At 46.0% G+C, this 25,168-nt stretch overlaps 1 protein-coding gene across 13 annotated transcripts in view; it reads right to left on the minus strand.

The window, feature by feature from the left end:
* Nucleotides 1-269: 269 nt before the first annotated feature.
* The window catches only part of KMT2C (lysine methyltransferase 2C), a 276,950-nt gene continuing 252,051 nt past the window's right edge, over nt 270-25,168 (minus strand). For 5 of the 13 annotated variants that reach the window (XM_061198964.1, XM_061198965.1, XM_061198967.1 and 2 more), the window contains 17 exons: nt 20,845-21,057; nt 19,988-20,152; nt 18,400-18,541; nt 18,117-18,264; nt 16,427-16,605; nt 16,203-16,339; nt 15,089-15,338; nt 13,708-13,847; nt 13,175-13,282; nt 10,701-11,820; nt 9,596-9,732; nt 8,652-8,794; nt 8,247-8,415; nt 4,750-4,866; nt 4,353-4,426; nt 3,915-4,023; nt 270-2,234 (listed from right to left, as the gene is read on the minus strand). In XM_061198964.1, coding sequence (XP_061054947.1) covers nt 2,142-2,234; nt 3,915-4,023; nt 4,353-4,426; nt 4,750-4,866; nt 8,247-8,415; nt 8,652-8,794; nt 9,596-9,732; nt 10,701-11,820; nt 13,175-13,282; nt 13,708-13,847; nt 15,089-15,338; nt 16,203-16,339; nt 16,427-16,605; nt 18,117-18,264; nt 18,400-18,541; nt 19,988-20,152; nt 20,845-21,057 — 3,444 coding nt within the window. In that variant the 3' untranslated portion in view covers nt 270-2,141. Of the gene's footprint in view, nt 2,235-3,914; nt 4,024-4,352; nt 4,427-4,749; nt 4,867-8,246; nt 8,416-8,651; nt 8,795-9,595; nt 9,733-10,700; nt 11,821-13,174; nt 13,283-13,707; nt 13,848-15,088; nt 15,339-16,202; nt 16,340-16,426; nt 16,606-16,904; nt 16,953-18,116; nt 18,265-18,399; nt 18,542-19,987; nt 20,153-20,844; nt 21,058-25,168 lie in introns of those variants that run through there. The other 8 variants (XM_061198975.1, XM_061198972.1, XM_061198971.1 and 5 more) reach the window with 6 other exon arrangements.

The following is a 25,168-nucleotide window of genomic DNA, read 5'->3' on the forward strand; positions in this document are numbered from 1 at the left end:
AAATCACGCAGTGCACAAGCTGTTGTAGGAAATTGAATGGGATTCTGAGCAGTTTCAATTCTTAGCAGCCCCCTTAGAACTTACATCTAAACTTCTCATCTGAAGAGGGAGAGAACCAAGCTGATCACGTCCACACGCCAGTCACTCTGAAAGGCTGGGCCAGGCTGTCGGTGAAGTTCAAGTGCTCGTCAGCTTCCAAGCTGGGATCAGAACGCCAACAGAGACTCAGGCAGCATTTTATAGATGTAAAATATTTTATTTGTAAATGGTGATCTTCTAAATCTGTGTCCACAAATTCCAAAACCCATAACACTCTGTATACTTCAAAAAATTCAATTTTTGCCAACATTAGATACTATTATACAGAACAGAAAACAAAACGAAAACCCGGTAGGACAAATACTGGTAGGATGTCAGAATATTGTACAAGAGAAGAAAAATATTCAAGAAACAAATTTCATACAGCTATTTATCAAGAGAAAAATATATACAATTGATTTATTCTGTAAGATAAAAATACACCATGCCATATACATGACAAGTTGAGAACTGCGTCACTGAGCACACCAACAGCTTCACAGTCCACTTGAATTGTGCACACAGAAACCTCATTTTATACTTAGCCTGTGAAGTGTCAGTACCAGAATCTTAAGTACAAAATAAAAAGCTAACCTGGTTCAAAATGCTGATTAAGTTTCTACAAGCAAACACAAAACAGTGTGTTTTTTTTTAATTAAAGAAATGTAAACAAACAGTTCATACAAACACAGTTGAAAATTACATCTTCCAAAACCCTACTGCCGGGGTCCTGCAGCTGCAAGCATGGTCACATCTCTCCTTTTTTTTTTTTCCTTTTTCAAATTTTTGTGTTAAATAGAAGACTAGAGAGTTAGATTAGAGTTCCTGCTACATGATCCTAGTATGGTTACATGATTCTTTGTGGCTTGAAACAAAGTTCTAATCAAAACTACTTCTGCTGAAGAAAAATTCAGCCTCCATTTGGGGGTATTTTTAAGCAGTTATTCACAGTTATCACAAATTGTAAGCACAAAAAAACCTGACTGAAGAAGTAGGGATGCAACAATATAATATGAAAAAATCAGTTTAAATTACCAAAACGGCTATAAAAGTTGTAGTCATAGCATACACTCTGTTCTATGAGAAGTAAGGTGTATAAAACAATTAAGTACTAACAGACCGTAGTTTCCAAAAAACCCCAAACACTCTAGGTTGAAATTTTGGTTATTACATAATTATAATGGCATATTTAATAACAAAATTATATTGTAACATCCCTATGAACATTTTATAAGCACCCGAGCTGCTGCAGAGCCTGGTAGCATTTGGTCAATAACTATTTTTATACTGTATTTTTTCTCAAAATATTTACATATTTGTACAAAGTAACAGGGTTTGTTAGTTTTGCAGGTAACAGCAGCAGCTTGGCTTTCTTCTAACTTTTATTTAAAAATAGCTTCATTCACTTATTCAATAATAAATACAAAAAGTTTCTCTTATTTTACAGAAATCAAAAACTACAATAAACTGACTCATGGAATCAAGTATTTAAATGTATTTTAGTGCAAGTTATTATCCCTTAGCTCTATCCCTAAGGAAGTCATTCAGTACATTCCTTGTTCAGTGGTGTCTACTTTATTTAAAAACTTTTAAATTAGAGGGCCTGCCCCTTTTTCAGATAAGGCGGTGGCCAGCACTTTGGACGTCTCCCTTTCGCTGGTGATTTCAGTCTTACATTCACAGGAAGGCCTCTGCCCTGGGGTGGGGCAGGGCGGCCATCGGCTCTTGCCCCAGTAAAAGTTTCTCCTTAGTGAGACTAAAGAAGCATAACGAAACAAAACCCACCCTCAAAAAGAAAAAAGAAAGAAAAGAAAAAGAAAAAAAAAGTGCTGGACCATTCTGTAATTCTTTAACCTCAGCAACTTCAGGAAAGTTGCCTCGGTCGGCTTTCTCCTGGTGCTCCTCTAACCTAAAGCACGGAGGAAATCAGGACTCCCAGAAGCTAGTTTCCAAAAAGTCACAAAACAGAAAACAAAAACATCTTTCCGTCTGCGAAATTCAAATGCTGTGTTGAATCGCTCCTTCCTAGGGACGAGCCGCCCTCTGAGACAGCGGGGAATGCATCAGTTCATCCACTTCCGGCAGTTCACGGCGCCACAGTGACAGGGGATCTTGTGCTGGTCGTCCTCAAAGTCAAACTTATAGTCATAGCAAAGCTGCCCACAGCAAAGACACAGTGTGAGAAAGGCCTCCCTCTGCCTGCTGCGCACAGCCAGCCCACAGACGGACGGAATTAAAGGAAGCCCTGACGCATCGAGGGGCCGGGGGACTCGGGTGGGGAGGTGGGGGAGCCTCAAAAGGAAGCCGCGGAGCTCGCTGGCCGTGCTCTTCCGGGGGATCCCGCGGGGCCCGAGGCAAGCGGGAGGCACTATTCTGGGGCCAAGCCGGAGGCGGCGAGGGCAGCCGGTGCGTTTCCACACCGCGCGCCGCGGTGCCGGGCCCGCCGCTCTGGGTGGGACAAGCCCCCCATCCCCGGCCCCAGGGGGCGTCCCCCGCCCCTTTCTTGCCGGGCGGGGCAACGAGATGGGCAGAGGTGAGTCGCTCTTGCCTGCGAACATCCTTCTCCATCTTTCCTCACGTACAAGAATGTTTAAAAGACGTTGCTCTATTTAGGCGCAACCGCATTATCGGTAACATCTCAGATCAACCCCGCTGTCAAGGTGGACGGGAGTCTGCGTGATTCCCACGGTGGAAGCCTCACCCCGGGGCCCCGACCCCTGAGAAACCTGACACGGCCAAGGTCCCTCTGATTCAAATACCCCGGGACACTATTTGCAAAGACTTCCCTTCTACACCGGAAGGGAACACACCGGTATTTACTGAGTTCTTACAGGAACTCCATGAGGAACTGTTTCTCCTCGTATGTAAGGTGAGGTACAGGCTGGAGGGCTTAACGCGGCCCACTCGGAGTGGCGTGAGCAGGGCCTGGGGCTGCCGAGCCTCCATCTGTCCCCACGCCGTGACACCACCCTGGGGTCCTCACAGACTTTCTCTAATTTATTCAAGTTGGTGAGATGTGCAAAATAGGCCTCGGGTCAATTCTTGATTTAAAAAAAGCACATTCCAAAAAGATGACCAAAAAATACAAGTATAATCTCACAGCTCTGTTCACGCAGGGCTGGGGGCTCAAACCCAGTAAAGCGCCTCAGGCGCCTCCCTCCCTGCACAGGGGAGGCTCCCCACGGAACCTGCACCGCGTGGCAGCCGCTTCCCAGGACACCCCGATCCCAGGCACGGAGAGCACCTCGAAACGCGTGCTCGCCACGACTGTGACAAAGTCAGGACACGTAAACAAGGCGATCAAGACTAATAACAATCCTAACAGGCGACGTGCTGGGCCAAAGTAATCCGTGGGGCAAGGGAAAGAACACCTAACGAGACAGCAAGAATCTGTTGGTAGAAAAGCCTGTAAGCCTGTACTGGCCCTGAGTGTGAGGAGGAGCCACGGGGACCCCCAGGGCACCCCCAGATTTGCCGCCTACAGCCTCAGGGTGACCTCACGTGAGCCACGATGACCCCGGGGACCACGAGGCACCAATCCCGTGACATTCTCGGCCATGAGCTCGACGACGGGCGTCATTTTAAAGAGAGGCTCACCAAGCCAAACAGACAGCGTGGGGGTCGAGGGGAGCCCGTCCACACGAGCGGCGTGGGGCGTGGGACCTGCAGGACAAAGACTGTCGGACTGAGACCTGCAGGGTGGCAGAGGCCGACCTTCCGGGAGGAGGGCTTTGCTAGCAGTGCAGGACTGGGAACCGCCGAGCCGATTACGTGTACAGGGGAGTCGGGCGCTGCCCACAGGGAGAGGAGCGCACAGATGTGAGCCCTGCGCTTACCTCTTCTCCCTTCTGGATCCGCCGACTGGAGCTGATGATGATTTTGTGTCCTCGCTCGAAAGTCACCACCTCAGCCACACAGTTAGGTGCGCACGAATGGTTGATATACCTGCAAGCCACCGTTTCAGAAACTACTTACTATAAGACTTTGGAAGAAGCTTTAAAAAAAAAAACCTTTCAGCTCACAGGGAAAACTTTTTCTAATTACATTTCTATCTGTCCATTAATAGAATATACACTTTTTTTTTTTTTGGCTGCACAGCTTGTGGGATCTCAGTTCCCCGACCAGGGTCTGAACCTGGGGCCCTGGCAGTGAAAGCGGAGAGTCTTAACCACGGGACCGCCAGGGAAGTCCCAAACATACAATTTTAGACAGAAATCCTCTCCGTGACTGCAAGGCCACTGTGAGCCCGCGGACCCACCGCGCCTCCCGCTCACCTGGCAGGCCCTCCCGTGAGCGTGGCGTCGATCACGTGGTCGCTATCCATGCGGAACATGTACACGCCTCGGTTCTGAAAGAGAAGAAGGTCAGGAGCCCCTCTGCGTGCCCGTCCACTGAGGGGGCGAGGCCGGACGTGCGGGGACAACACGCCAGCCCGTCAGGCGGCGTCTACAAGCTGTGAACGGAACCAACACGTCGGCAGGTGGCCTGTGAAGCCAGGCGCATCAATCCAGCCACATCCTCGCAGACAGTAAGACCGACGGAAAAGACAAGAGGAAAATACAAACATATCCAGACGTGGCTCTGTTCGACACTGCACTTCCACCAGCACGACGGTCAGCTCCGGCCCTGTGCCGCGGCTGTCAGACGGCACAGGAGGGGTGCCGCGCTCACCTGGGACTCGTAAAGCTTCTCCTTCCTGTTGGCGACTTCGTTCCGGATGATGGTCCCGATGTACTCGATGACCATGGTGTGCTTCTCGATGTCCCGAGCAGCGTACAGGCCCAGCCCCTGAGGAAACGCACGTGTGCACACCTCAGAACCACTTGGCTTCCACGGGCAACTGGCCTGCAGCCTCTTTCACACAAAGGTACCACCCTTGGGTCACGGCAGAAGCCACACTGAAGACCCCACCTGAACTCACGTGACCTTTTCACTGACCACACTCTCACCTGAACCCTGAACACTGGACAATCTTTTCATCTAAAGCTATGATATCACTACCTTGTTTTTGTATCTTTTGGACACTAAACTCTTAGGGCATTTTTACAAAGTGATACTGCTGACTGGCTGAGCACTCCTTCTATCTGGCTGTCTTGTCTTGTACGTAATGTCACTCCCAGATCCCACCAACTCAACAGGCTAATGGCTTCTGCTATTTATTTTATCCCACCATTTCTAAAAGGACTTGACATAACAATAAGCTTACAGAACAGAAAGAGGGCTAACTATAAAGGATTATTATAATTTGAGTTTCTGCATTCTCAGCTAAAACTGACCAGATCCCCACCAGACACGGTCCTCACCAAGCACCGCCTGGGAGCACACGGTACGGGGTGTGCTGTTGTTAGAAATTTTGGTATGTGAATTGAATTAACTTCTGAAAAAAACCACTTATGCAATTTATCTGTTCAATTCCAGATGAGACTCAGAGCTGAACAAACTAGAACACACAAAAAGAATCTGTATGGAGATGAATACAGTTTGGTATAAGAGACAAGAAGATCAGTGGAAATGAACAGAGAATCCAAATAGACCCAGGCACATGTGAAAACTTAATGTACGGTAGTTTGGTAGTACTAAAATTCCATTTAATATGGATGGGTTATATACATTATTAGGTTGGCCAAAAAGTTCGTTTGGGTTTTTCCACAAATCTTACAGAAAAACCCCAACGAACTTTTTGGCCAACCCAATACTAAATGGTGCTTCCACAACTGGTTATTCAATGGAAAAAAAAAAAATTTGTCTTAAACATAAAGAATAAAATTCCTGAAAGAAAAAACATCTAAGAAAGTACATACGCAACCTACAGTCTTAACCACGAATAGAAGCTACAGAAAATTATATGTTTGACTATATAAAAATTAAAACTCTTATAGGAAAAAACATACCATACTTTCTGGTAGGTATTTTCCCCTACAAAACATCCTTTGCCTAATAGTACAAGTTCTTATAAACTGCAAAACGGACAAATGCAGCTCACAGAAGAGCAGACCCAAATGGCAAACACGAAAAGTTGCAACTGAGGTGACATTGTCGGTCTACACTTAGTAGGCTGGCAAAAATACAAAAGGGTGGTAACACTACCAATGGGAAAACAAGAAAAATAGTCTCATACGCTGCAGGAAGAAGTGGGCAATGACAGCCCTTCCGCTAAAATGAAAAGTACACGTACTTCTAACACAGAAATCTCACTTTGGGGCCTACACACCACTGACGTGAAGTTACCAATACATGGGGATATTTGTACAACGTATTGATGGCAACACTGTTTGTTGTGGGAAAAACTGTAAGCAAAATACAGGCTCGTCAGCAGTGGAATGGCTTCCTTACTTACAGTTCATCAACATCACGGAGCATCACAGAGCCGTTTATTAAAGAGAATGAATCAGAGCTACCTCAGCTGTTCTAGAGGGGTGTAGATATCAGCGAGAAAAGGAAGATGCAGAAGAGTGTAGATAAGACAACCCCCCTTTTCCATATGCACACAGATGTGCAGGCAGTGTTCAGATAGCAGCAGGGAAAAGACACAGGACACTTACTTGGGTCGTGAACATGATTACCTGGGAGGTGGATGGAAGGGAGGAAGAAAAACGGGCCCCAAACATCAAAAACTCTCAAAACCGCTTCGGGTTAAAGACGACAGACCGAACGCAGGTAGTTAAGAAACCCTTAACAGGACGTAAGGGAGCAAACCCAAGACAGAAGACCAGGAATGGTCAGAGTGAACGCGCTGTTTGGGAACATTTTAAACGGGGAAGTAACTGAGCAGAGGAGGAAGACACCACCGCCACGAGTGGAATCTTTTGAGGCTCCATTTCTGAGGCAACAGCGAAAAGACCAGAAGGATCCTGCACTCGTGGTATGAAAACAAGGTACCAGATCAAGGGCAGAAAGCACAGGCAGCAGACAAAGTAGAAGCAGCTCAGAATGAGGACAAGGGACCCAGAAACAAGGCCACAGCAGCAGGTTAGACCCGAGGCGCAAGTCTTCTCCGGCGGCACCAGAGCCATTGCGGGCCCCGCCTCAGGGGCCAGATTCAGCAAGGCTGGGGACCCCAAACCCGCACATCCCCAGGTGATGCCCGTGCTGATGGTCTGGGGTCCACACTGTGAGACCCCGGGTCTCAGGGATCTAATATTTGTGTACAGAGAGAAACAGAGGTAGGAATCTGCAAAAGAATTAATACAAAAACATTTCTCAGACTGATGGCCACACTGCTTCAGGCTGAAAGGGCTCATCAGTGGGGAAAGCAATAAATAAAAATGACCCTAACCCAGGCCCATTTTCGTAAAAATTCGAAACATCAAGAATCAAGAGAAGATCCTAAAAGTTTCTATAGAAAGAAGAACGTCAATGACTACAGACAACGTGTCAATCAGCTTTGTATCTGAAGGGACCACCCTGGCTTCTGCGGGGACGGGGCGGGAGGGGAGGGGCCAGGCAGGCCTGCACCGGCGCCTGCAGGTGAGACGGGTGGTTGGAACAGGGAGTGGATCTGAGGGAGCTCTTCAGGGAGGAAAAAAGGCAGCAGAAACTGATGATGCTTTGGGTCTGGTGTAATGAGGCCAACGCACTCAAGTAGTAGATGGTGACACTGCTCAGTGACACGCAGAGCCTGGAGGGTGGTCAGCCTTCGAGACGGAGGATGCTGGCAGTGTGAGAGCTCGTAACTCCATCCTGGGCCTCCAAGGGGAGATGCCGCACAGACATTTGTTTCTTCAGGAAGTGTGACCACAGGTGAAAATTTACATGCTTAGCCTAGAGATGGCTTTACCTGTAAGGTGTTCCACCATCTATCCATCAGAAACTACATGATGATTTCATGAAGAGAAGGCTTCTGAAACTGGGCACCTTTTGAAACTATTTTCGTTTGTATTTTGCCTTGAAAGAGCCCTAGTGAGCGCGCCGCGGCTCCCGCGTGTGGAAGATACAGCGCTCCCCGCATCCCGTGAGCTCTCATCAAGACGCACGGAGAGGGCGTCCAGAAGCCGTCCTTCCACGCGGGGGAGTAAAGCATCCGCCCTCCAAGACCGCGGACGGGGCGGCCGGCGCCCCGGGCTGACGGGGTTTCTCTCCCTGCGGCCCGCGGTCTCCTGTCTCCTGTGCCAGACGCCAGCGCCCTCCCAGCCCACCTCCCCTCCTCCCAGAAGCCAAGCCCCACTCACCTGAATCCGAGACCGGGCCAGGTACACGTTGGACTTCCACTCGGTTTTCATCTTGCGGTACTGGGACGACTTGGAGTGGACGAACTGCTTGCTGTAAGGTGCGCTCAGCTCCCCGGTGACGGTGCTCTGAAACGACTTGGAGGCACTGGTGCTGTTCAGGGTGTGAGGCCTGCAGGCGACGGCGCGCCGACGGGGACACAAAGGGAGACCGGAGACACCTCTGAGGGGCCCGGATGGTTCAAGTTCTCACCAACAGCACACACGGGGAAAGCCGCCTAGCTGGCGCGGCCGCACAGACACAGCCAGAGGCAGCAGGGTTTGTAAGCAGCAGACAGATCAAGCACAGAAAACCCCTAAGAGGCCTGGAAACCCTGGGCTGTACTATGTGAAGTTAAAACAAAATACCTTAACACAAACCTCTTGACATGGGCACTCATTTTAGGTTCAGAACGGGCACAACCTGTGGGGTTGACGGCCAGGGGCAGCTCCATGAGAGGGTTCCGGCCGTATCGGAAGGTGTAGTTTTCACACGCCTCAACCCCAGGGAGCTGGAAAGAAGCAAAATAAACGAAACATTAACTCACCTGATCAAGACTACAGGCAATCTTGAGCCGGCCAAAGGATGGCCCGACTTGAATTCCATGAAAGTAACTTGTCAACATTTTCAAAATGTTGGGAACAAGAGGCTCTTTCAAGCCATGTTAACAGAAGCAGCCTGCACTCAGGACCTGACTATGTATGATGCGCTTACCTCCCTCGGGGGCCTGGGAGTACAGCTGGTAACTTAGCTTAACTCCTAAAACCATTCGTGTTAAAGGTCTTTTCTAGAATATGTTTCTTGTGGACACTGTCCTCTGGAGACAAGACAGATGCACATCATTTAGGCAGGGCTCCACCAAAGGAAGCAACTGGGTACAGTACTCAGTGGCTTTCGGGGTGTCCGCTGCTTCTCTGAAGAAAACCCATCAGTGACTTTTTTCTTGAAAACGATACCTTATAATCATGCAGTTTTCCAAAAGCGCTGTGTGTAGACTCATTGGCACACGTGCGTGTACCAAGCAGGCATCAGACAGTAAGGGCTCCTGAAATCCAACTGCGCTCTGGTGACCAACCCTGGGCCCCGGGCAGGAAAGCGGCCATTAACGCTGGGTGCTGAGCCTGGTGAGCTGCCTGACCGAGTGAGCACGGAGACACCTACGACTACCGATGCCTCATTTTCTTTCAGAGCGGCAGGAGTTCACCCCCGACAAAACCACTACCTTGAAGTGTTGTGAGAGTGACAGCCCCGTGTTAAGTAAGGTGCGTCGTGCGACAGGGGGTGGCTCTCCGGCCTCGGCCCCGGCACTCACTGATTCCGCGATCCGCGCCACCGCAGAGACGGTCAAGCCGAAGAGATCCTCCCCTTTTAAGTAGGCTGGGAAGAGCTGCAGCATTTCCGACTTTTTTCTCACACATGCCACAGGCTCCAAAATCTTATCCCAAACACCTACGTATGGACAAAAAGACATTTTTTTAATGACAAACTTGCTCTTAGCGAAACAGAGAGGAAAACAGGATACAGTATAAAAACAAGAACGAAACGAAGACCAACCACTCACGAAGACTTACCAGATCCAAGTAAAGCCCGTGGGCAGTGATCTAACAAGCCTGGTGTATTACCTGCTTATCGGATGGCAGTAGTTTTAAAGACTTTATGAAGTTTGGGGGAAAAGAATATGTTACATTAAGGAAATTAAACAGTAGAAGTGGAAAAGAAAGTTAAATATAACTGAAATTCGTACAAGTAGTTAACTCACTTTCATGCTGGCCAAGCAGCATATTAGATTTTCAAATGATTAATCCAATTAAGTAGTATCTGTAGATATATCCTTTCCTCTCAGAGTTAAATTAAAATATGAAATTGATATTTTCATTGGAATTATCTTTAGAGCATTTTCATACTTTTTTTTAAAAAAACTGCTAAACTTGAAAAAGAAAAAAAAGCAGTTCCGCAGCACTTTCTACATCAATAAAAATGACAATCTAGGCTTAACCCTAGAGGCCGAAATTAAGTGTCTCATTTCTGGCTCTAAATCTGTTTAATATCTGATGCTCCTGAGATAAGACAATACGGCTTTAAATACGGTTCCCACCTTCTAGGTGACATTAACAAAGAGGGTCCCCAATGTAAGCGACAGGCAACCTTTATCTGCAAATCATTCTCCTATTTATTTTATAAACTCTGTTGGAATATATATTCTGATTTAGAGTAATTCTAGCAAGTGTTTAGAAAACGACAGCAAGGTATGACAATACAAAGAAGTTAAGACTTGCATTTGTAAATGAAGAATCCACACCTGTTGTGATAAAATATGAAACAGACGTGAGAAAAACCATGGAAATACTGACATAAAACATTCATTTAGCCTAACGCTGGAGTGACTGGCTCGGCGGAGCCTACAGGCGGGGCCTCACCTTTGGGTGAGGTGTCACTTAAGACGAGATCTTCGTGGCCTTGCTCCACAATTCTGATGACGAACATGGGGCGCCCGTCCTTCTCCTCGATGGAGCACAGGTAGCGACAGCGGCGGTTGGCGTAGCGCATGCTCCAGTACAGCCGGCTGGCTTCGTAGCCCACGGGGAAGAGCGCTTTGGGAGAGTGGAACGCTTGCATCTGCTGTGGAAGCAGCTGGCCGATCGTGTGGAAGATGAGGCTTCCCACACGGAAGGTGTGGTCACGCTCTCCCCGCTGCACGATGCTGGCGATCTGTCGTACCTCATCACGCTGCACGTAGACCCTCCTGAAGACGGCAAAGTAACTTAATTCCTGCTCGTGAATTCCCTTTGGTTTGTGCATGGGACAAAGCATAGTTTTATCTTTAAAAAACATGCATTGTGCTTTAATGGCGCAAGTAAAGTGATAAATGTTGGTGCATCGAAATCTGTGACAGCCGCTGGTGGCCCCCATCTTATGGCAGAAGACACATTTCATCTGCAGGCCTCTCCTCAGGGCTAGCTCCACGTTTATTAAGGCACCAGCCTGGGTCTCGTACACCTCCGTGGACCACAGGGCACAGTTCAAGTGGACCCACAGGTCCAAGTCGAGGTTGAGCAGCCTCGCTGGTCCATCTGTCAACCCATCGCCTTCTTCGTGACAGAAGCAACACTTCCGATAGTCTTTGGGCACAGGATCGGGTTTCAGGGAAGTGCCCAGTTTCTTCAGAAAGTCATCGATTTCCTCTTCACAGGGGGGTGTGAAGGTCCCCTTGGGGATCACAATGTGGATGCTCCACTTCTTCCACTTCATCCCTCTCCACTTTTTAGTGATCGGCCGACAGTCTTCAAACCCACCGTGGACAGTTCTTAGCCGAGGCTTTAACTTGACCGTTACCTTAAGCTCATCTGGCTTTGCCTCCACTTTGGCTGCTTCAAAAGCAGGAGGGAAAGTGATGGGCGGTGAGGCTGGGGGCGAAGCTTGTTCCTGGAGCTGCGGCAGACAGCGCACGTCGAGAGTGGAGATGTTGTTACTGTACTGATGAAACGCTCTGGAAGGCGTCTCTTTTATGGGCGAGTGTGGCAATGAAGGAACGGATTCCTGCACAAAAAAAAGAAACACGAGAAAGAGTAATTCCAAAGCCCCCAGGGCAATTCTTGCTACAACAAGAAGCCAAGCAGTAGGGTTCCAACAGCAGGGTGTCTGGCTCTGGGTCTGTAAGTGAGAGGTGAGGACAGGCGCACAGCGGAGGTCGATGGGGTGCTTGAGTCTCGACAGAGAGAGAGCGTGTTCTCTGCAAAGCCTGAACTCTGGAGAGTATTCTGCTCTTAAGACTTTTCACGTCACAGGAGCTAATTTAATTTACAAGACGGAACAGCTTTTTGTTAAACCAAATAAGAACTCTGGACCATAATTTTCTGCGAGCTCGTCCCACCCTCTGAAATTCCTGTCTGTTAATCTTAGGCTTAATTAATTGGCATAAGTGTGAAAGATGGGGAAGAAGTCCCCTGTCAACAAAACAAATCATATTTAACTTTTCTCAGAGGCTGCCCGGTTCCCATCCAACTGCTGAAAGGGCTGAGCTGAGACAGAAGTTCCATTAGTTTCTTTTTAGATACAAAGTGTCGTCATAACCAAATCAACAGCAAACCCACAGGCTTCCCTCTTCTCATGCACCCGACCCTACACAGCTCTGAAAAAGGACGCGCCTCACAGAAAATCCAGAAGCAGGCAGACACTGCACACGGACTCAAGAAATTATGTGGTGGAAAAAAAATTCCTTCTCTCATCTAGGCTGATATATTTTAAAGTATAAATTTATTTGGCAAGTAGCCTGTATTTTATTACACTGGACGCTACTGCCTTTTTAAAAAACTAAGAGTCTCCAGAACATTCTTCTGAGAAAGACGCAAGAGCAATGATGTGGAGGGAGGAGAGACTGACTATCACAGCACGGGAAAAACTTCCTTCAGCGCAAACGGTTAAAAACGTATCGTCCACATCAGCTACACACTCAAAGATACACTTAAATCACACAAAAAACAAATAGACCTTTTCCAACCTGGTACAAGACAGATACTTTTCCCCCAAAATACATGAATAGACCTGAGTTGTGGTTGTGAACAGGTTTTCCCATTGGGACAAGATCACTAAAGCAATACTTTATAGTTGTGATTAAATTATTTGTAATTAAATAAGTAAAATTACAGATTTAATAGTAGTGTTTTATTCAATTCTGAACTTTTAAGACATAGTTCAAAAATCCGCCCACTCTTGTTGAATAAGCTGAAGTTACCTAGTTTGCAGTGACAGCCTGGACCAACCACTCCTTCCCAACCCGGGGAGCATCCGCTCAGACTCCCCGGGGGGAGCTCTGGGTGGGGGAAGCGGACACACCCCCAAAACACAGGCGTCACTCAACGCAGACTGCTGACTGAAACTGTCCCCATCTTACCTTGCTTTCTGAGGTTTTTGCTTGTGCAGCTGATGAATAGAGAATAAAGCAGTTATTACTACAGAAGACAATGTCCTCCTCCGCTCTGCTGGAGCTGTCTCGGGAACCCTGAAAAGCAAAGAGAAAGGTGTGGGGAGCTCGACAAGTCGGGATCTAATGAGAACAAGATCTGCACGGGGCTGGGTCTGTTCTGTTCAAAGTGAAAGCAGCAATCCTAAAAGTAGTAAAAAGGTAACTACGAGTCAGTATTTAGCATATAATAATTTAGCCACAGAGAAACTACATTTGCAGAAATAAACTTCACTTTCCATATTTCACCGTTTAAAAATACGCGGCTCTCATCGGACCCCCTGAACAGGCTGCTGTAGCTACTTGGTTTTAAGCTCAAGCACGTGAAACATGCTGATGGCGACCTCTGGGGGAGGCGTCTGTGGAGCCCCAGAAGCGACTCCTCCTGACGCAGGAGCGGGCGCTGCCGAGGCACGGCGGGGGCGGGCGGGGAGCCGGGGGTCAGGGAAGGGACGTGCGAGTACCTTGCTCACAAAGGCCGGGTCTCTGGCCGGCTTCCTCACGCCGTGGCCCAGAACGACGACATGACAGTGGCAGCACCACTGTGGCCTGAGAGCCGCACTTTCTGTGACACCGTGACTAGTGCCCGTGCACCCAGAAAGGCCTAAAGACAAAAGACGTTCATTAGCGACTAAAACTGACCACTAACAAAGGCGGTCCAGGGTGTAAAGCTGTACTGCATCGATTGACTGCAATATGGTCCATTTAATTTACCACACGCTAGTCTCTAGTAATTAATAAACATCTTATTTTCTAAGCAATGGTTACGGGGCATCTATTACGTGCATGACACTGGGGTACAAAGAAAGGAAGCTATTCTCACACGGCTGGGACAACACGCTGGGCTGTGAGAAGTGCGGAGGGAAACCGGGACGCGCGGAGGGTCGTCTCCAGTCTCAGTGCAAAGTGAGTTGGGGGAGAGAGAATATACTTTTGCTCCAGGGAGAAGAGGGTACGAAATCTCTTATGAAAGATGAAGAGGTATGTGAACGAGAGTCTTCAATGAGCGTGATTTGGAAAGGCGAAGAGGGATGAAGAAGTTCCAGGGCCAAGATAAAAATGCGAGCAAGGACGCAGACTGGAAAGCGTGTGACGATCTCAGAGCACATCGCTCGCGTGGCCATGAAGGCAGAAGGGAGAAGCAGGGAGAAAGCAAGGGTGACAGAGCAGCCAGAGGCTGAGAGTTCAAACCCAACATGAGCAACTGTCAGCGTGGCTCAAGGGCGAGACGTGGGGAGAGGCTGGGCTCTAAGAGCAGGTGAGGACGGAAACAAGACAGCCAAGAAACTGGTGAGCGAAGAGGCGGGGAGAGCGGGGTGAGGGTGAGGCCAGACCAGGAAGACGGGGAGGGAAGGGACGCCACACAGGTGCGAGGAACGGGCCCACCTTTCAGTGATGGGGAAGGTGTGAGCGCACCTACAGAAGAGAGGGGCCCCGGAGATGCCGCAGAAGCAAAGGGAACAGGAACACGGGCAGAGGTTGTGGCCTCATCTGCACAGTGTGACACAGCGCTAAGTAGGAGGGGAGGCTCGGGAGGCTCGGGGCCGCAGGAGAACAAACTCAAGGGTAAGCAGGCTCAAGGGTAAGCAGGTCTCAAGGGTAAGCAGGTCGGAGAGCGCCTGCTTCAAACGCCTCGTGGCTGACAAGAGGGTGTGACGTAGGCCCCAGGCACTAAAGGTCCAGTCACGCCTCAGAAGACAGAACCCGGGGGGTTAAGTCACCAAGGACTGAGTGCCAACACGTGACCTCTTATTCCCTTAAAATCAAAGCGAGATCTTAAAGAGAAGCGGCGTAACTTTTGAATCAAGAATGAATCTGGGGTTAACAAAATGTAAACCAGCTCACCATTGCTTGCTGGAGGGAAGGGCACAGTAGGCTGCTTCAGGTGGTAAGAGCTGGCTAGTCTGGGAGGGTTTGCAGATCCTGGTGGAGGCCCACGAAGAAATAAACGCTGTCGATACTCCAAACCTGGGTTTACTCTGTGGCTACTGACCAAACCCATGGATGGAACATCTGGAGCATTACTAACCTCGTAGCTGTTAGGAATCCGAACGTGGAGGAGGTCGGAAAATGCAGCCACAACACTGCTAATGTTCTAAAACAAAATTGCAGATGCTGCATTACCCACCCAGAAGGCAACAGAGAACCACTGAAGAAAAAGTCACATTAGGATAAATGCTATCTGCACGGTGCATACACCTCAAGCAAATCCAACCGTTTTTATTTAGACTTAAGAGTCTCGGCGGGGAAAAAGGGTTTTAATGGGCCAATACCCAAACAAAGCTTCCATATACAGAAATCCTCATACAGGGATTCCAATTAATGTTAAATAGTTGAGAGAACATTAAACTATTTTAGACATTTTAATTCAAGGAATGAGTTAAACCTTGTCATGGTTTTTACAGCTGGTCAGAAGCTTCCTTCAGGTGGACTCTCCCAGCTCTGGGCAGAAGTCTGACACAGTCCGTGAGAACTTGCCACTGTTACGTTCTGCTGGTGACCAAAACGCCCCGTCAATGGCCTATGAGTCTGGTGGCCAGCGAAATGTCATCAAGAAGTAAGAGTTTAAAAAAATCCTCAGCCACGTACTAGTGTTTGATATGAGCAGCTGCTACCTGAACATAGTGCTTCTGGAAAACTTTCACTGTTGACAAAGTTCTTCACTGCTTAATTTTCTACGTGTAAATAGTTATCAACTCTCTGAAGAGTTCTCTACCATATACATTCTTTGGTAAAAAAATGAGATCTCTGACTTCGATTTGCCCTTTTTGTCTTGACTGAGGCTGAGATCAATTTCTAGTACTCACAGCAGCGCAGATGTCTGAAGGGACTGCTAAGCCAAGCCCTAACTTTAATCTTTATCCGCGGTGACCCAGCTGTACGTGTCACCGGGAGCCACCTGACACTCCTTCAGAAACGGGTAATATTCTACAACGTCTAACAGCCAGTCCATCTTTACCTCAGCAGCTGTAGGATGCAGAGTGATTGCCACAGATATGAGACCCGATCGGGGACCATTTGGTGATGAACCAAAAGGTGACGTGAAAAATAAAGTGCCCGGCTCAGTTTTGATGTCATTCCTTCTAGATTCCAACCCTTAAAAAAGGAAGGATGAGTTGAGTGTTAACAGCTTTTCTAAACATTCGTATTAGCCAACCCTCCCACTGCACTGCGCCCCCCTACCTTTCCCGGTGCTGCTTGGGAGGATTGGGATGATGGGGGACGGCACGGGCTCCGGAGGCTCCTCTTTGACCAGGGACAGGTCTGGGTATCTGCTCACTTCCATCCCGACCACACTCTCAGGAGAGGATGAGGGCACAACACTGTCAGGGGTGTCCCGGTCACCCCCGTGGTCCTGTATCCTGGGAGCAGAATAAACACACATCAGCGGGTGCAAGGCCGCCGCTGGGGGCTCCCCACACCAGCCCAGGCCTGTCTACGTGTGTGACCTCTGGACAGTGGCAACAAGCTGAGAAGCCAAAGATTCAGTTCAGGGCCAGACAGGACATCTCTTGGGAAAAAAATAAGAAGTATGTTTCACTATCAAGTAATTTACATGGTATGTTTCCTTCTGACTAAAGCTTTAGCATCCAAGTTTAAAGACCTGCCAAAGGAGGAAGATGTTCAGATTATAACACAGCATAGAAAGAATGGATACTCACACCTTTGCAAAGCTCCAGATCACTGAGACTAGGGAACACTCCTGTGGCTGAAAAAGGAAAGAGCAGTCCACCACACACCCAGGCACGCGTGCACAGAACTCTCCTGTGGCTGCTGTTTACTTACAGTGGCAAGACAGAAAAAACCTGGCCATTATGGCTTCACAGGCCTTCATTTTTCTGAACTGATAAAGTGAAGTGAAAAAAGGAAGAGACTGGTCTAGTCCAAGAAGCTAGAGGTTACCAAGGCAAATGGGGCTGTAGGGTGAGTGTGGTCTTGGGCTAAATGTTGTACGGCAGCTCGAGAACCTGGGGTCTCACACCGCCCACCCCACCCCAGAGGAGACGCTGCCAGGCTGAAGGAACACTGTGAGAAGCGGCATTAACAGGAGACCCAAGAGAGGCTTCCAAGGAGTCCCTGTGACACCCAGGAGTGGGCCCCAGACACGCACACCCAGGAGGCCACCTCCCACAGCTGCTCCTGAGTGACAACTCTGGCATACATCTAGCGGTAAGGTCCAGGAGAAACAAAGAGCTGGGTTCTAACTCTGGACAAGTTACTCCCCCTTGATCTGCAGTCTTCTCATTTATACAGTAAAGGGTCTTAGTCAAATGACGTCTTATCAAAGAGAGGGTGGTTAGCAGATTTTCCAAGAAGAGGGAATAATTTGATGAGCTATATAAGAACCTCTCCTGGATCTAACTGGCTGGGTTGTGACTATCTACTAGGAGAAGCTGATTTTCCCTAATCAGAATCCTGGGGCTAAAGAACTGACACAAAGGAGTTACAAACTGTGGACAGGACAGCCCTTAAATTCTCTTCCACAAAAGCATGCTCTGCTCTGTGACTGCCGCTCTTTTATTTTGACATCTGCAAACATCAATAAACCCAGTAAATCACATTAACAGCTTATAAAGGACAATGATCTTTGAAATATTTTGCATGGAGAGTCCCAATGCCTTAATGTCTATTCGATCATTATTACTCGTTGAACCTCCTACATCATATGAGAGTTCTAAAGTGCACAGATGAATTCTTTGTAATAGTAAGAATGTTTTATAAACTTTCAATTCTGAAGAAAATTATTCACCAAATTTCACCTTTTAAGTGTTTTTACATGCTTTTCCTACAGACATTATGCTATATACAAACACATATACATTTTTTAATAAATGAAATAACTAAAAAATACTTGAGAAAAAGGAACTTCTACCTTAATTCCTCCTGATTATTATGAGGCGGTGTTGGGAGTGAAGCAGGAACGTCCACTGTCTTTGGGCCTTGAGCAATCGCTCTGGCCAACAAGTCATCGTGTGGTCTGAACGGCAGGTGAAATGGTTTAGGTCCTAGGCTTTTGGTAACTGGAAGAGCAAAAACACAAAATCATAAGTCAGTCAAAACTGGTAATGGGTAAACTTTACAATCCGACTGCCATTTCACCACACACAGCCGGCAAACTCCTCAAAGGTACAAGACTTGGAGGCTTGGCATCCTACCTTCATGACTCACTAATACTCCAGCTTTTCCAGCAAGTTCTTCAGTTGTTGCAAAACCATTTGCCATCTTCGGACAAGCCATAGGAGGTGGTGTAGGAGGAAGAGAGGCAGGGGGTGTTGGAGGATTACTTAAATTATTCTGCTGCAGGAGACCAAAAAATTTTAAATTATATGCTACTGAGCAAATATGCCACGACCTTGCTAAAACTTAGTTCTGTGAATTTTCAGCACAGGGAGGCAAGGTACAGAAATGTAATCAGAGGCACCTTCATTCCTAAAATGCACACCAAGAAGAAAAAGAAACGTACAGGCCAGGAGGCATTTCACTGGAACAAATACCCATAATCCTCTGGACATACCACCCACTGGCTCACTTTCCCCAGCTTGAGTACTTAGCTTTGAAATTAAGAAGCAAATTTATACTGTGCCTGATTTGATTCTATACAACTCTTTTCAAGTTTCACTGTTAAAGCCAGTGAAGGATAGCTTTAAAATTCGACCAATAAATTGTAGAGAGTTCTCAAAAAATTCCTTTATTAAATTAAGATATGCCCCAGTTCTATCAAAAACTTGAGAATTTAAGATCCTAATCCATAACTGCAACTTGTATCTTAGATATTAGAATCTGGATTGTCTAAAATCTCAGAAAGAAGCAAAAGGAGTAGCAATAATAACTAAATGGACTGAACCTTAACAAATGCAGTTTCCCCCCAAACATTTCTCCCTGCTTAACATCTGTCACCAATTTGTCATTGATTCATTGACTAGTCTCTCAGGGACTGCTGGAATCTACCAATAATACCGTGCAAATCAAGTGCAAGGTAAAATTACAAATCTTGCAAAGATCTAGGATTTCTGAAGATGATGAAGTTGCGTGGAGAACAGCTTGCATCAGAAGAGAAGGCATTTACAAGAGTTAGGAGAGGTTCTAACTGAAGAGAAAAGCCAACAACGATAATAAACGGAATATTCACAAGAGAATGATTTTAATACTAAAGAAGAGAAGCCCTCAGAAAAACTGATGATACTCTCAAATATTTTTGCAAAAAAGATCACTTTACACAAGTCAGATGTGAAGTAAAGAGTATCTAATGAGCCTATCATAAAACTTTGTTAAAAAAATATTACCAAAAGATAAACTTGGTTCAGTTTGATATTATTTTGGCAGCCTAAGAATTAATGCACAGGTGCAATTAGTACCTAAATTATTAGACAAAATACATTTTTAGGTTTTTTCACTGTATTTTTCAGGGTAAATTCCTAACTACATTTTTTACTCTATTTACTATGAATTTGGAGTCATCTTAAGAGTTAATAAAGATTATAGGAAAATAAATATTTTCCCTACCATAGAAATATACAATGGATGTTTTTCACAATTTGTATTCTGACCTATACAAAAATTTCAAATGTTCATATTGGAAACACTTTACCCGGTAAAATTTTAACCTTTTAGTTGAACTAGAGTTTAAATGGAACTTGGAAGATTAGATAGATGTAAACTAGATGGAAAAACAAGACAAGCTCTACCAATTCTGATATGGCATCCAAAGAGGAAGCAAGGTAACACCTTGGCAAAGAAACATACCTTGTAGATCAACTGAGAATAGTAATCCGAAACCCCTTCAAGGGTAGCACTGCCAAAAGTTCCTAGAAGTCGATTCCCACTATTAAACTGGCCACTGCCGTAAGGAAGAAAGTGGGCAAAGTTCACTCCAATGACTGGTTCCATTAGAGGGAGCAGAGAGAGCTGCTATTGAAAAACACATTTAAGAGTAATGTACACGATAAACAAAACAAGTGTTTCTCAATTTTTCTAAGACCCAAGGCAACTTAGTCAAATAAGGCTTGAGAAAAATAAGACTTAAAAATTTCAAGTATCAAAATGCTGGAATAAGTGAGAGAGACTATAGAATCTTTGAGATATACTTAAAAATGAGCCTTATTCTCATCTGTCTTAAAGGGATGCTGCCAGGCTTCTAACAAGAAAAACACCTTCCTGATCTTCGCTCAGCAAGAATCAGGGCTGAACTGAGGCTAGGTGCCCCCAACGGCACTCTTCAGCAGCTGTCTCCCACCTTCTGTAACAGCCACAAAGGTGTAAGAATGCACTCTACTAGGGGGAGAGACCAATGCCTGTGTTTCTTTGCATCCGGAGTCACAAGTAACGTGGACAGAATTTTTCTTGGTGCTGAGGCTGCTCCCTTTGAACATAAGTAAATCTTGACCAGCGCCAACCAATCCATCTATTTTACTAAAATTTTGGGGTGCCAACAGGATAAGGTGCAAGTTTGCTTGCAAACAGGAAATCTATTAGGTTGCTTGTTGAGATGTCTTTTACCCCTTAACTCTCTACTTTGGGGAAGTTTCAGTGTAACAGGGTTGAAAAAGCATCTGATGTCTCACTTCCTTGAATTTTTAAAGGGGCTGCTCCAAAAGACTCACCTGCTTCAGGTGGGTAAAGGTGTCGGTGGTAGAGAACATCGCTTGTTTCTCCTCTTCTTCCTTTTTCCTTTTCTTCGACCGAGGTGCTGCCTTCTCTCCGGTCCTCTGAGTCCTTTTGCTTCGCTGTTTCTTGGTTTCACTTCCTCCATCTGTTTTTGGCAACTGGCTGTTGCCACATCCAAAACCACCTTGCACTTGAGCCCCCAAAGTTTGCTAATGTAATTGGAAAGGTTAAGAAATAAGTGAACTGTCCACACGCTTGAATTCCAGTTCCTGCTAATCCAGTTCCATCCTAAGACACAACATTCCTAACGTGGGTACCCAAAGTTAAGGAGGGAAAATGGTGGCATCAAATGGCCTGTTTTCTGAAAACAGCATCCCTTTTTTGAAACATGATTCTCAAGTATGGAAATCAGTAAGCTGCAAAGCTTGAGGAGAGAGCAGAACTCTTAAGTGTGGCTATTCTCCCTTTCAGAGGAAGCATTACTCCTCAGGCCTGCCCATACTTGTGCCAGTGACAGCCCGGAGCTCCTTATTCCTGCCCACTGGCGGCTGTGGAGGAAGGGGTGCTCTTAGCTAGATGGCTGTGGTGGTCTCTGCATGGTGGTCTTGGGGCCTTATTTGGGCTCCCCTTAGGAATGGGTGAAATACAAGGTATGCGGGCACCATTGCTAAGCTCCAGAAAAGCTTCACAGCCTATGCATCTCAGTTGAGAGGAACAGCTAGCGTCAGAGATCACTAAAAACAAACAACATTGTTCATTCAAATTAGTTCATGGTCATACATTTGACTGAATAATAACTGCTACATACTTAAAAATAAAAGAGGACCTATATGATAGCAAATAAGCCTTTTCTTTACTTTTGTCTCTATGGCTAAGAACAAACCAGTCCTTAAAGAGGTTTTTAAGGATAGTACTATCAATACTTAAAAATATGGGACTATTTTAAGGGGCCATTATTTCTAAACTTGACAGCTATACTTTGCTATAGGCAACTATAGTTGCTAAACTTATTTTAATGTGCTCTGCATTGACTCTTTGAGGGTTTGCAGATTATAGTTTCCATTTATATATATCTAAATGACTTAGAGCACGGATGGCAAAGTTGTTCTGTAAAAGGCCAAAGAGTAAATATAGCTACTCAACTCTCTGCCCTGGTACTGCAAAATCAACCACAGACAATTCATAAACTAATCAGCTAGGCTATGGTCTAATAAGATGTTTTAAATTCATGGACACTGAACCTTGAATTTCATATAATTTTCTCATGTTGTGAAACACTACTCTGTTTCAGATTTTCTTCAACCATGAAAAAGTGTAAAAGCCATTCCTGGCTCATACAAGAAAGAGGGGATACGGAAGCAGGAACACAGCGCCCACCCCAGGGCTAGATCGGTGCTTCTCAAACAGTGGTCCCCAGAGCGGCAGAATGAGTGCCACCTAGGATGGTTAGAAACGCACGTTCTCTACGCGCCCCGGACCTACTGAACCCAAACCTTTAACAAGTCCTCCGGGTGATTCTGACACATGAAAGTGCAGAGAACCCTGGCCTAGAGCTGTGCCTCTCATGTCCATATGAATGCGAATCACCTGGGACCTTGTTGAAAAGCACATTCTGACTGGTCCACCTGTGCTGGGGGCACAACATCCCGTTTCCTAAAAAGCTCCCAGGTAAGGTTGATGCTGCCAACCCTCCAGGACTGCACTGTGAGAAGCACAGAGCAAGGCCCGAACACTTCTGACTGGCTTATGAGAGAAGAACAACGCGACCGCTTAGTAGGTGTGCGGCAGGGTCAGGCACTCTAAGTGCTTAACAGACTTCGCCAATCCCCACAGCTACCCTAAAGAGCAGCTGTTACTACAGTTCAAAGAGTACTTTCAATTACAGAAGAACACAAACGATTAAAAACCATCCGAAAGTTTGCCTGAGATAGGAATAGTTCACATTTTAATGTACTTGTTTTCGATCTTTTATCTATGCCTACATATATTTTGTTAAAAACACAATGAATCACACTCAATATTCTTTTATTCTGGTGGTTGCCTTTTAAACTTGACATGTGGTTTGTTCCCCATGACATTAAACATTCATACATAACAAATGTTAATGGCTGCAAAAAATCTGTATATTCAGATATAGATATACAGAAACAATAATCCAATCAATAACTACAGTAGTGGATTTAGGTTGTTTTCTCTCATTTTTATCTATTAGTAAAGATAAAGTCATTCATTAGCTATTCATGTGGTCACGCCTTTGCACATATTAGAATTTTACATTCCTCTTGTAAAATTCCTAGATATGTCATTGGTAGTCATGGGTATGCACCACCTTTTATTCATATCACAAGCACAAGGTGTACTCTAATTCCTTTAATCCCTGTGGCAACCCAGTAACAGGGAGTATTAATCCTGTTTTACAGATGAGGAAACTGAGGCACAGAAAGCCTGACCTGCCCAGGCTGCACGCTGGAAAGAGGTGAAACATGGATTTGACACAAGCTGAGTGATGTGAGCTCTCAAAGCCTCCCAAGGCTTTACCCTTACACTACAACTAATGCCAACTTATGTGTGAGAAAACACATGTCCTCAGCACGGGGGAAAAACTGGGCCTGTCCAGCTACTGCCACAACAATTCTGCCTTAAGTGTGACTAGAAAGTAGGTGAATTTCATCATCTGTAAAATGGGAATAATAATTGTGCCTGCCGTACCTCAGGGCAAGCGCTGAGCACAGTGTAATCCCTAGAATGTGGTTAAGAAGGCATCACCCCTAGTAATCCAGGGCCCCCGCCCCTTGCTGCCCTCCCAGATGGATATGAGAACATGTGACACAGTCCAAACATTTATACATATACTAATTGACCTCATCCCTTTTTCTATCATAACACCCAATATAAATATTTTTTTACATATAATCACCAGTATTAGGACCTAACTCCACCGAGTACCAACTATGTGGTATTGAGATAGAAAGGCACAGAGACAGAAAGGTGCTCAGGACGCCGTCTACACCCTTCAAGGAGCCGTCTATGCTCAGTGGTACTAGAGAAACTGCTATGTAAGCACACGGGCATTCACTTATGTGAGACTGGCTGAGCTGAGTAAGGTATCTGGGGAAGACGATTCCAGAACTGAGTCTTAAAAGATACAGATATTGGCCAGATGTAAAAAAAAAAAAAAAGAAGGGAAAGCAGAGCAGGCAGCAACAGCAGCGTATGGCCACATGTGGAAGGGTAAAATCAGAAAGACACTCAGGGCCTGCAAGTAGCCCGGTATTCCTAGGGGCAGAGGATGCAATGGACAAAGTAGCTAGAGATCAGGCCTATTTGCTGATGACAAATATGACTGAAAACGTTATCACCACCAAAATTTACAAAAATTACATGACTCTATGGGGTTACCACTCAACCTCTACTGAATCGGACAAATAAAACAAAGAGTAAGCCAAGACTTGCAAAACAAATGGCTTCACTAACAATCTTAAAACTGCAAATTTGGACAACTAAATATAGCGCTCCACCTCATTCAATTAAAAAAATGAAAAATTTAAAATCTAATTTGAGAAGCACTACGGGGAAAGCTTTATAGACACAACAGCCCTATGTGCAGCACATGGAAGACAAGACACGTTAACCGATTCCTACAACCTAGAAAACCCGGGTTTGGGAAGTATGTCAAGGAAGTTCACTGAAATGCAGGAGATCGAATCTTGTAAAGGTATATTTACAACAAAGTTCTTCATACAAATGAAAAAACAAAAGCAAATCCAATGTTTTATAACTTAAAAAGGGGACTTCCCTGGTGGCACAGTGGTTGAGAATCGGCCTGCCAATGCAGGGGACATGGGTTCAATCCCTGGTCCTGGAAGATCCCACATGCTGCAGAGCAACTAAGCCCGTGCGCCACAACTACTGAAGCCCGTGAGCCTAGAGCCCGTGCTCCGCAACAGGAGAGGCCCGCATACTGCAACGAAGAGTGGCCCCCACTCGCTGCAACTAGAGAAAGCCCGCGCGCAGCAGCAAAGACCCAACGCAGCCAAAAATAAAATAAAATAAAATAAATTAAAAAAAAAAAAAGTCTAACACTTAAAAAAAAAACTTAAAAAAAAAAAACTTGAAAAGGGCAAAATATCGACATATGGAAAACCACAAAGATAAAACAGCATCTACCTGTAAAACTGTATTTGTATAACATTAAGTATTAATACTTTGCAACAGAATGGATTCCCAATATGGGTTATTCCTGAGAGTCCCCAGGGGTATTAACAGGGTGCATGAGCTATTTTCTGTATTTCAAAGAGGTTAATGGAAACTGCACTCTAT

The sequence above is a fragment of the Eubalaena glacialis genome, chromosome 8 (genome assembly GCF_028564815.1).
Source record: "Eubalaena glacialis isolate mEubGla1 chromosome 8, mEubGla1.1.hap2.+ XY, whole genome shotgun sequence".
In the NCBI taxonomy this organism is placed as follows: Eukaryota; Metazoa; Chordata; class Mammalia; order Artiodactyla; family Balaenidae; genus Eubalaena; species Eubalaena glacialis.